We start from the raw sequence: 16,892 nt of genomic DNA on the forward strand, positions 1-16,892 counted from the left end.
TTCATCATTTTTCCGATTTCCACATGTGAGTATTTCCATTTTGGTGGCATTCAGTTTGAGATGGCTCCAGGTCATCCACTGATCACTGCTCTGAGGCAACTGTGGATTTGTGAGTTTCCAATGACTTTGGGGCATTTCAGTTTAAGGAGTATTTGTGTGTCATCAGCATAGTTGTAGCAAGTGAGTGGAAATCCATTGATCATTGCCGGTAATGACATCATGTAGATGTTGAAAAGCATGGGTGAGATGATTGACCCTTGAGGGGCCCCTGCTTTTGTGAACTCGGGTTTGTGAACTAGGGTTTGGATGAGAAAGGGGGAATATGGATGACATTCTGCTTTGAAGGCAGGATGTGATCTAGTCGAGAGCAGTGCCCTCTATGCCAGCTTCGTAGAGACTGCACAATATATATTCAGTATTATTTAATGCTTGAAAATAATTGACTCCATTCATCAAATTCCTTTTTCTCAATAACATCAGAGATTGGGGTGTGTATGTGTCTTGAGAGGCAGAGAGCCAGTCCAAGGTACCTTGCAAGGTTTTGAAAGCAGATGAAGATAGTGCTTCTGTGCTCTCTGCTTTCACCCATAGCGTCCATGGTTTCCAGCTGATTACTGAGCATGAATACATTTGGATGTTTGTGCTTATCCGACCTCGAAGTTTCCCACTTGATTTGTTCCTCATTCTTCACAGGTATATCTGAACAGCTGTCTACTGCTATTCGCCGTGTGCTGAAAGTCAGAAATAATTACTCTCCACAAACCACTCCTGTATCTTTGTTTGTTCACTAGCAAGAGTTTCTGTATGAAGTCAAACATTATTATCTCTCTAGGGTCAGGTTTTTTTCTATATCTGCACACTTGTTTGCAGTGTGCTAAAAGCTTAGTAAAAGCAAACAATAACCATGCCAAACCTCATGTTTTTTGCAAGGCATGCGGATGCTGTTTGTGACATTCAGTTCACTTCTCCGTGACTATGCTCGTTTATGTATGAGGAGGTCAACCAGATTCTGGAGTTAGAGGAAGTCCTTGTTACACGTTTTCACGGCTCGAGTAATTCTTATCTGAAGGGAGAAAAAAAACCGAATGCCTTTCTTTGCTATTTTGTTGTTGGTAAGAGCAGGTTCTACTGGATAATATTCCAGGATGGCGATATGGTTGCATTTGTGTATCTTGAGTACAAGGCATAGTCGTAGGAAGTGAAAAAGTTATTATGTAAATCGCGTTCTGAGCTGAAGTCGGAATATGTTTTAATGTGTGACAAATGCCCCGTAGTTTAGATATGCGTATTCTAATCCAGGTCCTAAACCATTTCAGCTTTGCCACACTTTGCCTATGGTTCCACCCATGTAATGGTGTTTGGCCAGTTAATGTTGTCACCCACTTAATCCGTTTAAGTGCACTGTACCAACTCTCCATAGTAATTTTTGTAATGTGTGTCAGGGAAGCTGACTGCTTTCCAGTGTAAAGGTGATTCAGTCCCCCGGCATCTCCAGGTGCTTATTTGTAGTCTAATTGTTTGATCCTTCCCGTTTCCAGATATCCAGTCATTGGTTGAAATCATTTGGGATGTAATAAAGTTTGATGTCATGTAAACCCAGGCTGCCATTATACGATCACTGAATACATTAGCTGAAGCAAACCTAGGAAAGCCTCACCCCAAAGGAAGGATGTCTCAGTGGAATGTAGTGTCTTCAAGAATAAGGTTACAAAAAGGCCCAGCCCATAGGAACTTCCATAGGGTGGGGAAAAAAGGGATTTTTTTGTGTGAAAAACCCTCACCCACCAGGGTTACCCCTGGTGGCATGCTTCATCATTGGGTTTCCTCCTGTTCTGCTGCAGAACGTGGATAGGGAGCACTGTTGTAGTTTCATTAATGTGAATTTTGAGAGGGCTGGGATTGGTGGGGTCTTAGGTGAGTTAAAAATACCTGCCAGTGGGTGCTATTACTAATTTAATATGTCACTCAGGGGTGGTATGGTTAAAAAAAGGGCGTAGGAGGTGGGGTATATTATGTACCTTACCTCCTAGTCAGCCTACATGTTTCGGAGTCTACCCCTAGACTCCTCTTCAGGACCAAGGTGTCACTCCTTGATTAACTACCACTAGTGAAAGCACTAACATTAAATGCTCTTGGGTATGGTGTGTTACACCTAACTAAAGTAAAATAGTACCCAATAGTATCGATGTCTTTCTGGAATACCTAAGAATAAAGGTTGCTATTCGTACTACTTATGGGTGTGGAGCCTTTTCAACCTCCACCCCACCTGTGGGAAAAGGTACTCCTGAATCCCATAAAATAGACAAATACAGGACAAACTACACTTAGAAAAACATGTAAACACACTTCAACGAGTGAAGCACACGTTGTGCATGCGTAACCTACTTTTTAGTGTCTACGCTTTCGTTTCATAGATCCTCCGGGAAGGGGGAGGGGGATGTGCTTGTAGTCACACATTGAAAATGTATGCAGGATATTTGACTCACCAAATATCTGCTGCAAGTTGTAAAAAGAGGTAAGCCCACTTTCTTCATCAAAGCGAGACTCCCGCTTTCTGCCTAATGCTCACCTCCCCGGAGTCTGAAACAAAGTTGTTCACGTGGGAGTTAGGTTTTTAAGCTTACTGCAGCTGACGCGTCTCAACTTGTTCACACGTGTGGCACTAGACCACTAATCTTCAAAAATGCAGGTCTCTAGTGTGCCAATGTAGGGCTGCGAGGCCCCCTTCCTTAGGTGTCCCTCAAGTGTGTCTGTTTAGGTGCAGAAATCCAAAAATAAGGGGAAAGAAAGGGTGGGAAAAGGCTCTACTTTCTCAGGGGAGTTGGGTTTATATGACTAAAAGTTTAATACTAGTCACTGGTATAACAAGGGATGGTCGCGTATATTTATGGCCTTGTCAAGGGAAGGTGGCCTGCTGGGTATTATAGCGTTACGCTCGTTGGAGTAATAAGGTGTTAGTGTTGCATCAACTGACCCCAGGGAATATTCGCATTGAGACCTCATTGGTCCCGGTGCTGGCAGCAGAAACACTGACTCAGTGCTTGAGGTCAGAAGTTAAGCCATCCCTGCCCACCTCTTGGTCGGCCTTGCCTGCTTCCCTCCCAGTCTCCTTCTGGGGTGTGGGTGCAGATGTGACTATGCTTCTCATTCTGTCTTAGGCTGGGTATATCTGCCCCATGTGCGGCTGCCTTTCCTTCCCGGCACATCACCGGCATTCAGGAACAGTTGTAATAATAATAAAAGGCCATGCATAAATAGGACCCAAACTCTTTAAAAAGAAAAAAAAAAAGTGGGGGGGAGGCATTTCTGTTACACCCACTTTTTTTACGCCAAGATCTGCTTCTGAAATAGCCTGACGTACATATAAGCGGCGCCACCGCCGAGTAAGAGAGCTCAGTGGGTTAAGCACATGCCACTGAGAGCTGGCCAAGAAACAAGAACGCAACTAACCTATGCACCACCCTCTGTGCTTAATTTGTAAATAAAAATGTGCCGGTGCCCAAAGCCCTCCTCTTAAATACGCGGCAGTTGCAATTAAATGTGCAAGCACAGAATACTGAGGCAGCGTAATCCTGAAGCCATCTCGGGCCTCTTCAATCCATTTACAGCCCCTCCGGCTCACTCCTGCAGCATTCTGCTTACTCGTATTTGGACGCTTTTTCATTTTTCTCTTCCTCCGTCTTTCCCATATGTATCTTTTGCTCGCAATAAATGCTTGAGGTTAGAAAATTAAGTGCCGGCCCTCAAAAATAACTGCTGGTGCTTCGCACCGGAAGCAACAAGCACATATTAAGCACTGACCACCCTAATGCTCACCCTACATGTTCTACAGCTAGTTTAAATGGATGCATACATGTAAAGCAGAGATAAAAAATAAACCTGCTCCCTGCTTTCCTCATGCTCTGTGTCTATTCTGCCCAGTATTGAAAATCCACCTATCAGCTCAATGGTGTTACGTATGCATGTGTAAATAAACGCAGCAGAGTGCTTTCTTACCAGGTATCTAGCCCAGGAGCAGCATACACAGACTCATGATGGTGGTGGTTGTGTGCCAGCTGTTGTGCCCTCACAAGAGCCTTCACAGAGTCTGTCCAGGCCAGGCCCGCAGTGCTTCTGGTTTACCCACCCTGGTGTACAGCAGGCTACTGAGGCCAGGCGGTCCTGGGAGGTGTCAAACACATGCCCAAGTGCACAGTATCCAAGGAAGTCTTCAAACACTCCACTGTCTCTTGAGGGCCTTCCCCTGGGCACACCACTGCCTGGCCCTTCCCATGCACCCGGCCAGTCTGTCTGGACACAGCCGGTGGAGCAAGGATGCAACAAACTGCAAACAGGTGTCAACTCTGGGCAACTGCAAGCACAAGAGATGTGATTCAATGGCTCACTCGAAGGAGCGTTTTGATCTGCTGCTCAGAGGGCCAGTGTATCAACTGCTGAGATCATAGTTAACATGAAAGCACCGTTAACCTCCCCCATCGTGGGTCATGGCTTTTCCCATTTCCACTGTGAATCCCTTCTTCCCCCAGTGTCTTTTTTCGTCCACCATTATGTCTAACATCACCTCCAATGTTTCTCCTCTGTCCATACGTCTCCCCTCATCCCCCAAAATGTCCATACCCTTCCTTAATACTTACCTTCCCATAGTACCTCTCCTCTTCCTATCCCCACAGTATCTTCCAACATTCACCAACGTGACTCTCCTCCCCAGTGTCTCTCCCTGACCCCAAAGTTCTTCTCCTCTTCCTCAACATCTCTTCTCGTCCACCATTGTCTCCCCTCAATGTATCTTTCCTTTTCCCCAATTGTCTCTCATTACCTTCAAAGGGTCTAACCTCATTTTACAATGCCTCTTTCATCTCACAATGTATCTCCTCTTCCCCGTTTATCTCTTTGCTTCCCCAAAGTGTCTCTTCTCTTGCCTCAAAGCATCTCTGCTCTTTCATCACTGTTCGTCACTTCCCTAATGTGTATTGCCATGCTCCCTCATACTTCTCTAGTTATCCCGTAATGTTTCACCAGGTTCCCTGGCGTGTCTCCTCTTCACCAGCCTTTGCAAATGAAAGAGCACTGAACACACATTCTAAAAGATAATTCATTGTCACAAGCTGCAGCCTTAAAAACAGAAACAAAAACATGGCAATCAGTGGGCATTGGTTAAGAAAATATTTAGAAATGAGTTAAACATATTAACACGAGTGCAGAAATTCAGCCTATGCAATGTGATGTTACATTCTATGTATTTGTATTGCGCACAACTTGCTCAAACAGGAAATGTATGGGTTGAGTCAGGGTCGAGGGTAGGTGAAGAGCCAGGTTTTTGTGGTATTTAAGAACTAAGGAGGAGGTTCTGATGTGACGGGCCAGTTCATACTAGGCTTAAGGCGAAGGTAGGAGAAGGCATGACTGCTGGATCTGGTTCTCTGTATGATGGGGACGTATACGAGTAGGAGCCCAACTGAGTGGAAGTGTCTGGTGGGTTTATGGACGTTTATACAGCTGTTGAGGTGCATGGGTCCAATGTTGTGTAAGGCTTTGTATGTATGTGTGTGAGGACTTTAATGAATGCTTATTTGTAGATTGGGAGCCAGTGGAGCTGTGTGTGGTGCGGGGTAGTGTGAGGTGGGAGACTGAAGGTGAGCCTGGCCAAGGGGTTTTGTATGACTTGGAGTCTTTTCGTCAGTTGAGCGTTGATTCCAGTATAGAGTGCGTTACTATAGTCCAACTTGCTGATGATGAGAGCGTGGGTGATGGTTCTGCTAGTATTGGTGGGAAAGATCTTCTTGAGCATCTTAAGTGAGTGGAAGCCAGAGATGGAGACTGCGTTCACTTGGCCAGTCATGGTGGGTTGGTTGTCAGTTGCTATTCCACTGCCCTTTATTTGGCTTGCCAGAGGAGAGTAGGTCTGAGTTCAGCAGGCCACCAGGTGGAGTTCCAGAGTGAGGTGTCTTTACTGAAGATTACACTTCCATCGTTAAAGTAAAAAGCAATTGTTTAAAAAGATTTTGAGTGTCTCATTTTGAGGAAATACAATTATATCTGTGAACTGATTGACATTCATTATTTCTTAGTACCCGCCTACCTCCGTTGCCTTTGTTTGTTCCCCCGCTCACCGTCCATTACTGCTTTTCCCACAGCCTACCCACCTTTCAGGAGTGCTTCCTCTTCTGCCCATCCACCATCCATTGCCATTGTTTCTTTCATCTGCTTTAATTTTGTTAATGCTCTTTGGTGAAATTAGTTTTGCGAGTAAGCCTCAAAGGCAAAACCTGTTGACCTTGCAAATGCTTGTTACAGAGTACCTTTGCCCTTTATGGTAATTTGGCACTTGTCCCAGGCCTGGATCTGGCGTTTCTAGGTGACTTGGGTATCTTTTAAAATATCAGTGGAAACCCACCTGGATCAGGGATCTTACCCATGGGCATCACCACTACGGTCTCCAGAATTTCCTCTACAGAAATTGGGGAATCCTACATTAGCTTATCTGCCGTTTGTAATAGGTGATTGGCAGGTCATTAATTATCAAAATGTATTTCTCTCTCTCTCTACCGTGTGTATCTTTTGTTGATGATATAGGGACTTACAATATTTGACAAAGTATCTGGCGATATTTTCTGCTCTGGTGACATTTTTTTCATATCCGGGTTCATTGATATCGGGCACTATTCCAAGTTCTGCTTCTGTATTTGCCAATGAGTATAATAGTTTACCTATCCCGACCCCGAATTGTAAATTCTGTGTTGTGAGGTAGTCCACATACTTGTACATTCTTCAATTTTTTCTTCAAGGGCTAGGTAGGCCCTTTCTAAATGCCTAAGGTGTCTGTATCGGGGTTTGATGATTGCTGACTGTCTAGATTGATTTCTGCTTCCAGGTCATTGATAGCTTTATCCCTATCCCTGCGTTGCCCTACTACGTATGAGATCATTTTATCCTGTATTGCCTCCTTCATTGCTTCCCATATGGTTATGGTAGGGGCAATTGAGGGTGACTTGAGGTTCAAGTATTCTACTATGTCTTATCAGACTGATGGCGAATTGCCCATCTAGAAACCACCAAGCATTTAGGCGTCATTGGCTGTGGGGAGGGCCTTCGAGTTGCAAAAGTCATCTCAGTCGATAAGTGGTCAGTCAGACATCCTGCAGTATTTTGATCCCTGTTACACCTACGGCAGCCATGAAGAAGTGGTGTAGTTTGGAATGTGACTGGCGAATTCCATAGTAAAATGTATATTCACAAGCCGAGGGGTGTTATACCCTCCAAACATCACTCAGTCCCAGTGAGGTGGTTCATCATGGAAAGAGGACATGTCACAGAGAGGAACCTGAACTTAGTGTCAACCCTGGTGTACATTATCGAATTAAAATTACCCCCAAAGAACAATTTGCCTGTGGGCACTGACAAGGACCATTCTGTTAGGGTTGATAATGTAGTATCCACCAGAGTTCTTGGTAGATATACACTCACAAATGTCCAAAAGATGCCATCAAATCAGTCCTATAGATACACGTCATTCCAGGGCATCATGTTGGACTTCCATCACAGCTAAGGGGAAGGATTTATGCAGTAGTATTGCCATCCCATACGACCCCCTCGTAAATCCCAAGTGTTAAACTATGGTAAAACCATACCGGCCCAGGAAATTGCACCTTTTGCCTAATAAATATTTTTTTAAAGAAAAAGTGTATCCAAAGCTTGTCTCCATGCAAAGTGCAGTATAGCACCCCTATTTATTTTAAATTATGCTGATCATTAAGGTTACACGACATGAGTTTGATCCTGTTATGTAGGCCCTTATTTCCCAAATTGTGAAGTCTTAATGCATGTTCCTATCCATTGTGTTGAGCCGTATGTGCACAAAAGATTTAAATAACAGCCAAATCCTTTTCGCAATTCCCACTCGACCATCATACTTACCAATGCGGAGTATCTTTCACCCTAACTAACAACCTGGGGACTTCCATTTCGGTAGGTTGCCCATCCGGCTACTGAATTGCACATACTGATTGTATTCTAGTCAAACAGTCACTTGCTTTCTGGACATAAAGTCATGTCCTGCTCCCTGTTATACAGGTTTTACACCCCCTAAAGTCTATGCACTGTTGTAGGGTGATTGGCCCAGTTTCAGATTCAGAGGTGATTTAGAGCCCGGTGTTGTCTATGCCTACCCCACTTTTATCTTTCCTTCGAATGGGAAGGGCTAGATGCTGGAGTAGGATTGTGTCCTCTGGATACCAGGGTATCAGTCCTTACACCGGTGTCAACTGCTCCTCCTCCCACCTCCAAGTGCAATAGATGGACATAGGCACGCCACCATGTAAACTATCAAACAAATTAGCACACTAATTGGATGGTGTCATCAGTGATGTCATTTGAGATGTCATCAAGGTGTTTTATGTTAGATCATAAGCAGTGCATGGCGGGACTGCAGGTTATAGTTAGTGCTGCTAACTAAAACTGCTGAATTTTTTGTGAGTGGAAGGGACTGCCCATTTCTTGTCAGACCTCTCTCAGATAACAGGCATGTGTTTTAGGGTGTGTACATGAACTTGCCTCTCCTGTTAGACCTGTGTCTCAGATGACTTGTGTGCATAGTAGGATGTGTGCATGGACTGATCTCTCCTTTCATACCTCTCTGAGTGTGTAGTAGGCTGTGTGGAGAGAGACTGAGACCTCTTTCTCGGATGATAGGTGTGCATAGTATTCTCTGTTCAGAGACTGTACTCCTTGCTTACAGCCCTCCCTCTGATAATGGGTGTGCATAGTAGGGTGTGAAAAGAGACTTTACTTACAACTCTTACAGGCCAATGGGCATTGATATTAGACTCTGATAAACACCACCTCCAGTAAGACTGCTTCACACAGTAGCAAGTATGCATAGTACAGTATATTTAAAGATCACCTATTCCTTTTTACTTCTCATGATTACGCAAGAGTCTTGCAAGATTGTAACATTTTAAAAACATAAAAATTAACCATATACCCATCACAGTACTGATCTCTTGCACACTTCTCTCAAGAAGAAGGACCATGAAATCAGTTCCTACTAGTAGTCTATTGAGAACTCATCTACTCATTTTTACTATTCACGATCCCACAAGAGTCCCGTGAGATCGTAAAAAATAGTTAAAAACAATATACATTTATTATTTTCACATTAGTTATCCCTTAGGCACCTCCTTTCTAAATCTAGGGAGACAGCATGCCGTTTCTGCTGCCCCTTTTATAAATCTTTTATACTTCATTTCCACAGCACCTCCAATTTTTCACAGTAAATAGTAATGGCAGCCGTTTCATTTCTGACATTCCAACATCCAGCCAAACAGAGTGCTCGTTCTCAGGGAACTTGCAGGAGGAGAGTGTGAAGGTTCACAGGAAAAACTGACCTCTCAACCAATCGCTGGGCTACTTTTTTAATTTTGCGCTGTCGCAGGAAGCTCACTGGACTTAAGTGAGCCCCACTGCCAAAATATACAATTATTTTTCATCCTTAATTTCTCAAAAACTACTGAACAGATTTACACCAAATCACAAAAAGGGGCAATCTGTAGACCAAAATGTAGCTTCCTTTCGAGTATCGTGTTTTTCAGTTCAGCAGTTTTTGCTAAAACCTGTCTTTAAAATGTCCATGAAAAATGCATGTAGATTTTACATTTTAGGGCCCTCCTTTTTTCTCTGCCCTCACTTGATGCATCATCCTGAAACTTTTGAGGAAGAAGCTGCGATGGGTGAACTTTTTGGGGGGAAATCTTTGTGAAGACTAGTCAAAAGGGCTTAAAGTTATTAGCAAACCAAAAAATGCTTAATCTAAGGAAAAGCATACCTAACTAGAACTACCTAGTGGCAATAGCCACTAGGTAATGTAAATATATGACTTATTGCCTCCTCAAATGTTAATTCCACGTACTTGCTGCTAAAATTGTGCATTTTGATGCTGTGGCTCGTACAACTTTTATTTCAAAATCTTTATTTTCAAATTTTCATTAATACAGTACTCTGTAAATAAACATTTCACATTCCTTTTCTCCTGTACTGAGATACATTCTGTAACATATACCTATTGCCCTACTACATGTATCCAACAGACATTTACCAATAAACACATTAAACTATAGTCCACAACGCTGCAGTGACATAGGCAGTATCACCTAGTATGCATTATTCATCTTTACCTACCCTTTGTCAATCAAAATCACATATCTATGATTTTACTGTGAATCCCTATTCTGAGCCGTGATCCTCAAAACTGGAAAGGTTCTGCAGTACGTTCTCCTACACCGATACATTTGTCTTTCAGCTTTTCTTTTCTCTGCTCTCTCAACTTTAAATTCAGATCCCATTACCTCGACTTCACTTCCAGTTCTGCAATTTTCTATTTCGACTGTGTGTGCTTCAACAATATTTCAGGTCCTCTTACATGAACAAAACCTCTCCAGTTGTGGCCAGGCTTGTATCTGAAAGAGAAAGAAGCGTGGCATCTCTCAAAAGGATCATCCCCACAAGATCTCAGTGATTGACTGATATGTTTTCCCACCTATCGGTTGGAAGTCCTTCCCTTCGAGAAAGATGGTTCCATTATTTGGCGCATGAGCTTATTTACAAGGGGGCATTCAAGGACACTGCTAGGCTAAAGATATGTTACTTTCAAGAATGACCTGAGACGCTGGGCTTTTGAAGGACACTGTCTCTGCTGGATGTTCTCTCATGTATTGAATAAGTGTCTCAATAACTCACTCAAGGGCATAACCATTTGTGCACCTGTGGTGTAAAAGTGTTGACAGATTTGAGAGGAGTCATGGGATAAGAGACCACAGTGAATTCACTGAGGATTCGATGATCTTCTCCTCTTCCAAGTCTCTCCTTCTATTCACTAACCAATTGGATCTTTATCTGATTTGCCTGTCATCTGGCACTTATTTGCTTTGGTACAATTTTAAAATGAAAAGGTCGTTTTGCAGCCCTACAACACAGTGTTAATGTACCAGACACTAGAACGCAGGAACATCTTCCATTTTCCCTGAGGTAACACAAGGTGCTTCAACATTGATTGTTTTTATAAGCAGATTGTCTTCCAGACTACTAAAAAAACATCTTTGATATGCCTTAAGGTCCTGCAACATGATTTTGATTTTCATTCAGAAAGCAAGTGGGGCAGACTGTCACTAAATAGACGTTTCCCTTTCATCTTCTAACTCTTCTGCTTTTTTTATTAGACCGTGGAAGAGACATAAGGTCATTGTGGGTGGGTTTCCAGGTCCTGTTCTGGTGCTTTCCTTTTAAAAGGATGAACACAAGTGATTTTTAGGCCTTGTATTAGCCAAAAGCTTTTGATTTGACTAAAAATGCATGTATATCATGCTTACTTATAGTGGGTTTTTATTCAGCCACCTTCATTCGTTGGTGTTTTTTGTGTTAATCACAGTATTTTCTGCTAAAGCATAGGACAGTGGGTCAGTCCATTTCGGCCACGAGCCAGCTTCACTTTGAAAGAATGCATTCTGCCCTTTCAGAGGGAGCACTTGCACACACATTTTCTATTGATTCCGTGGTCTGATATGCAAAGGTTTTCTTTTTGAGACCACAAAGGTGTCTTTGCGTTTAGCATTTTTTTTTTTAATAATGTCGAAGGCACAGCAGCTCACCCAACTGAAAAGTTCTACGAAAACCATGACAAAATAAAAAAGCAAGCACTGCCAAAAACCAAAACGCTGCCAGCTAATGCCAGGCCCAATTGCTTTCTCAGAACAGTAAGTGTTGTGCTGTCCTCCAGAAGGTGGCGGCAGATACAAACGTGAACTTGAAAAGGATGGAATCCCAGATTCACAGTAAGGCCCAGGTACTGCTCTAACGTACTCGCTTTTCACAGCAAGGACCACATACTGCTCTAGCGTACGCATACAAAGAAAACACTCCACTGTTACGCCATCCTCTTATTTGACATAGCTAAACTTATATTCTACACAGGAAAAGGTTGCCGAGAACCAAGTAATAGTCTTTCTTGTGCTTTCGACCGAAGGAATAATTTAAAAAAGTGGTACACTACAGGTGGCGGTTGAACCAAAGGTGAAAATGTAGAGAGACTGATGCATGACATTTATTGCTGTTCAGATGCAACCCCACATTCCTATGGATTTAAGGAAGCATTCATGTACATTTGTTTATATACCTTTAGCCCTTCCCCTCGCCCCCCATTTACAAGAGGAGTTGCATTAACGCAGTCTGACGTGCTATTTGTGACTATGTAAATGTCAAGCGATCCTATAGAAGTCAAGTTTAGTCAAGTGATTGTGATATATAAGATCTTTTCGAGTTAATTATTTACAAATCATATAATCTATAAACACTTGTTCTGCTAATGTTTTGTTCCCTAATAACTGTGTGTTTTCAGATTGCTGATAAACGGATCCTATGACCAGGAGCTGAATGTACATTGCACCATGGAACTCGGCACCAGCCCCTGGAAAGAAAAGTCAAGGAGCTCCATCAGAATGGTAAGAAACACAATCGTTTTTTAAGAATCTCACTCTGTTGCCTCTAGCAGTAGCATGCTGGCCTTGCAGTTCTGACTGTCTTGCATCAGAGCACATCCTGTTTTATGTCGAGCATGGCAGCGCGCAAGTGCTGTTTTTGTGTGTATCTGGGCTTTTAACCACGCCCACCACACGCCAATCACTATCACTCGTTCATGGGCTTGCCTTTCAAAAATCCTTTGTTATCATTAGTAAATACTTTAAGTTTGTCCCTTATTGGGGCGGTTTTGTTACCGCCTTAGCAAATGACCCTGTTAAATGGATAATTGCACTTTTGCCACTAACTTTGACAGCGAGCGAACTTCTTTAACCTTTTATGTCTCACCTTCGCGCTCTCGCTCATGGCGGCTGTGGCGCCTTGAATCGGCTCGCTAATGTCAACTGTTTTACTTTTTATTTTCAGTTTGTGTAGCAAGAAAAGACCAGTTAGGAATTTACAACGCTTATAGCTCCAACTCGAGCAAACACGAGACCCGTTGCATTGCAAATGCTTGTTTGACTATTTTCATTTAATTGCTTGATTTTGCTACACTAGGCTCAGTTGAGAACCCTGTACTTTTCTAAACTATTTGCAATTTACATATTGAAGAGTAGTGGAAAACTACTTCACGACCTAAGTCACCCTTTAGTAATGACAAACCAGCTTCCACTCAGTGACTTACAATGGTGGTTATGCCATTTGAATTAGATTTTTTTTTGTGCAGCAGAACTTAAAAAATAAAAGAAGTCTGTGTGATGCTTTGAAAATGGGAGACCAGGACTCAATTCCATTGAATCTGCCTACTAGAGAAGCACCACAAGGGGTGGAAATTTGTACGTACTTTGTTTTTAAAAAGTGCAATGTCATAAAGCGTACCTTAGGAGGTCACTGACCATTTATACCACTGACCCTACATGAATAAAGTCTCCCAAAGCCTTCAGTGCGGTCACTAGCCGCCACTAACAGGTTGTTCAGTTGCGACAGGATCCATGCTACTTGAGAACGGGTAGTTTCATTTTTAGTTCTAAATCTTTAATATTGTGATAATTCACGTGACAGATGACAGCCTTACATATCTGACAGACATAAATCAAAATGCTGAAACCGCGTTTAATCCACATCGAGCATATCTATGCTGCTAAACCGGTGGAAGCAAATGACGTTTGAAAGTGCTGTGACATAATATCTGACATGAAATGAGTGCATGAAGTGAGTTAGCTCCCACTCTGAGATTTGGCAGGGTTCTCTTACTGGGAAAATATTATTAAAAATCGGGTCAAGTAATGAATTACATAGCTCAGCTTCACATATAGTTGCTGAAGGCAATTTTGCAATATTTCAGTACTTTCATGGTGTGCCAAGCAATCCTAACCCTCCCAAGAGTGTTCCTGATGTGTCTGCTTGAGGAATAGATTGGAGAAAAAGGTAGCAAAATTATACAGTTTTCGCACAGTTTTGCTACAAAATGTTTGGAAAGCCAGAGGTCACGCAAGCAGTTCAGAAAATGCAATGTCACAAGTACCACAATCCACACTTCAATATTTTTTTTTCCTTCATTTTTCTCTCCTACCACATCTAACTGAACATGTTATGAGTGAGAATGTCCTTGTTAGGGGAAGGGATAAACAATTTTAGGTTACAATATTCGTCTTTTATACAGCGGTAGAGATAATCACTTAAACAGTAGAGATAATCACTTAAACAAGCATTTAAATTAATATATTAGGAATGCTATTTTTGTCCCCCAACCTCAGCTTATTAGATTATATAAAATCATACATATTTGTTTATCAAATATGTGCTTCATTCTGGAAGTATAAACTCATTTCACCCATGTTCACCCTTTTTATAAAAACAAAATGTTCCTGAGATGCGAACATTTTACTATTAGTAAGTACATTTGCTCAGAAAATACCAGGTTTTCTTTCGCATGCAGTATTCAAATGTACGATTGAAGCACATGGATAAATTCTGCTGTCCTTGCCATGTATACTAGGGCAGGTAGCTTTCAAAGGATGAACATCATTATGCTGTGGTTACCCGTAATAAACCAGGGCATACCACTATTATGCCAGCAGTTTACTTGGATGGGCATCATCATGCCATAGATACTCATAATATGCCTAGCATAGGCACCATAAAACAAGGACATGTACTAGACCATTGGTGGGTTTCATGCCTTGGATGCCCAGAGTGGCCTAAATTGCCACCTTTCTGCTGGCATGCTACATGGGTCCTGCTCCAACGGCATTATCTATGTAACTGGGTGCAAGATGAGAGATCCACAAAAGTGCAGATGTCCACAAAGGGGCAGAGCTCTCAATGAGGAGCTTGACAAATTTGGTGAGCCCCATTGATTCATTATGTCAGGGTTTAAAAGGAAGAAGCAAGTTACCCGACACTCATTGGCATGCCTGTCTCTGACTCCTCATGTGACATAGAGTTCAGATTGGAAAATGTCCAATTATTGTGCTGGAACAACACACCTGAGCAATTAGACTGTTTGGACTGGTACTGTAAGTCTGTGCTGCTGATGTACGCCAGGGCCAGGCCACTGCTCACCCTACAGTACACAACTTCATGTTGGTGGAAGAGCTGCACTGAGGTTCTTGACACAGCTTACAGGTGAGTGGGACGCAAGCAGCACCAGCATTGACTCAGTCTTAGCTACAGAAGCCTGGAGAGTAACTGGGTAGAATCAGAGGCAGACAGTGATAAAAACTTGCATGCCCTGCCCAATCGAAACCCACCCAGCGGACAGTATCAGACCTATGTGGCCGTGCCAGCATCATCGGGACTGCATCGGCTTCTTCTGATGGATACAACTACCTGTGGATTCCTCACCTGATGAATACTCCCATGGCGCCAGCATTTGACGGAAATCTTCTTACTAGTCTCTGCACGTCGACGAGGACGTCACTCTAGCCCACGCAACGCCGTCTGACGTCATACAGGCAATAAGAAGTCCTCGCCGACGTGCCGATGACAGTTCCCTTTTTTCCGTGCATTCGAAACGGTTATCTTCGAGGGAGTTACTGTTACCTTCGTGGTTACAGTGTATTGTCTGCTGCGTAGTCTTCTCTGCGGTAACAATGTCTCAGAGGAAGTCGGGTTTCAAGCCCTGTCGAGAGTGTGGGGGCAAGATGTCAGTTACAGATCCTCACTCCGACTGTCTATGGTGTTTGAGCTCCGACCACGACGTCTCGACTTGCGATTCATGTCAACACATGAATCCGAAGGCCCTCAAAGAGCGCGAGGCCAAGTTATTCATGGCAAAGTCAAAGAAGAAGGAGAAACATCATAAGAAGTCTTCTTCGCCAAGGTCTCACCAGCGTCATCGAGACTCCCGGCGCCGTAGAGACTCACGACGTCACTCCAGCAAGGAGTCTCGTTCGAGGTCACCTTCGGCTCGGCGTCGGAGGACTTGGGAGGTCAGCCCCACGGTCACGCCGCATCCATCGACGCCGTTGCCCTCTCCGGCGTCACCGACTTCACCTGGTCAGGCGTCAGTGATTGAGGTGGTGCAGCCTCTTGTGTTTTCTCCGGCGTCGCAGACGTCGAGGCCGGCGTCGGGGTCGCCCTCGATCCAGGCACCCCAGTATCCGGCTTTTCCCACTCCTGGAGCCGATAGTACCGCATTTCTTAATGCGATGTATACCATCTTTCAGCAGATGGCTCCAGGAGCTGCTCCGGCTGGTCCTTCGGGGCCCTTGGCCTTTTCGTTGGGTGATCCTGCGCCTCTTCGGCCGGCACCCTTTATGCCCTTTCTCCCTTTTGGGAATGTGGGCTCGGCGCCGGTGCCGGCGTCGGTGGCCGCTCCGGTGGCTTCGGATGTTTCGGCCCCGGAGGTTGCCCCTCCGTCGAAGTCAGGATTTTGCCCTGTGACTCCGGTTGGTCCATCGGCTCCAAGACCTCGTCCTCCGGCTCCTGCCTCGGCGCCGAAGCTGCCTGTGGCGCCGGACGCGGCGTCAGATGCTTCTGGAGATCGGCGCCGTTCTTCGACGTCGGCGGAGGCCATGTCGACTCCGCGTATCGAGGAGAGACTTCATTCGAGGAGGCGTGCTCTCCGTCTTTTAGAAGAGCAAGAGTACCAGCGAGTCCTAGAGGAGGGAGAGATTGAGGACTCTGGAGACGGACTGCATGGTCTGGATACAGCCAGTGGGCTGGACACTTCCCCTGAGTGGGACCTTTCATCTCCAGGGGAATATACGGAGGAGGCTGCTTCCTTTCATGCTGTTGTGAGGAAGGCAGCGAGCTTTTTGGACCTGCCTTTGCCGGTGGCAGAGGCAAAGCAGAATTTGCTGACAGAGGTATTGCATCCGGCCTCTGCTGCAGCTGAGCCTCTCTTGCCATTTAATGAGGCTTTGCTGGATCCGGTGTTGGAG

General features: G+C 44.1%; 1 protein-coding gene across 1 annotated transcript in view; it reads left to right on the forward strand.

Annotated features, from left to right (window-relative positions):
* PDZD8 (PDZ domain containing 8) overlaps nt 1-16,892 on the forward strand; it is a 402,964-nt gene that overhangs the window by 155,464 nt on the left and 230,608 nt on the right. Inside the window, exon 3 of the mRNA XM_069239256.1 lies at nt 12,386-12,488. Within this exon, the coding sequence (XP_069095357.1) occupies nt 12,386-12,488 (103 nt within the window). The remainder of the gene's footprint in view (nt 1-12,385; nt 12,489-16,892) is intronic.

Source organism: Pleurodeles waltl, chromosome 6 (assembly GCF_031143425.1).
Source record: "Pleurodeles waltl isolate 20211129_DDA chromosome 6, aPleWal1.hap1.20221129, whole genome shotgun sequence".
NCBI classification, from domain to species: Eukaryota; Metazoa; Chordata; class Amphibia; order Caudata; family Salamandridae; genus Pleurodeles; species Pleurodeles waltl.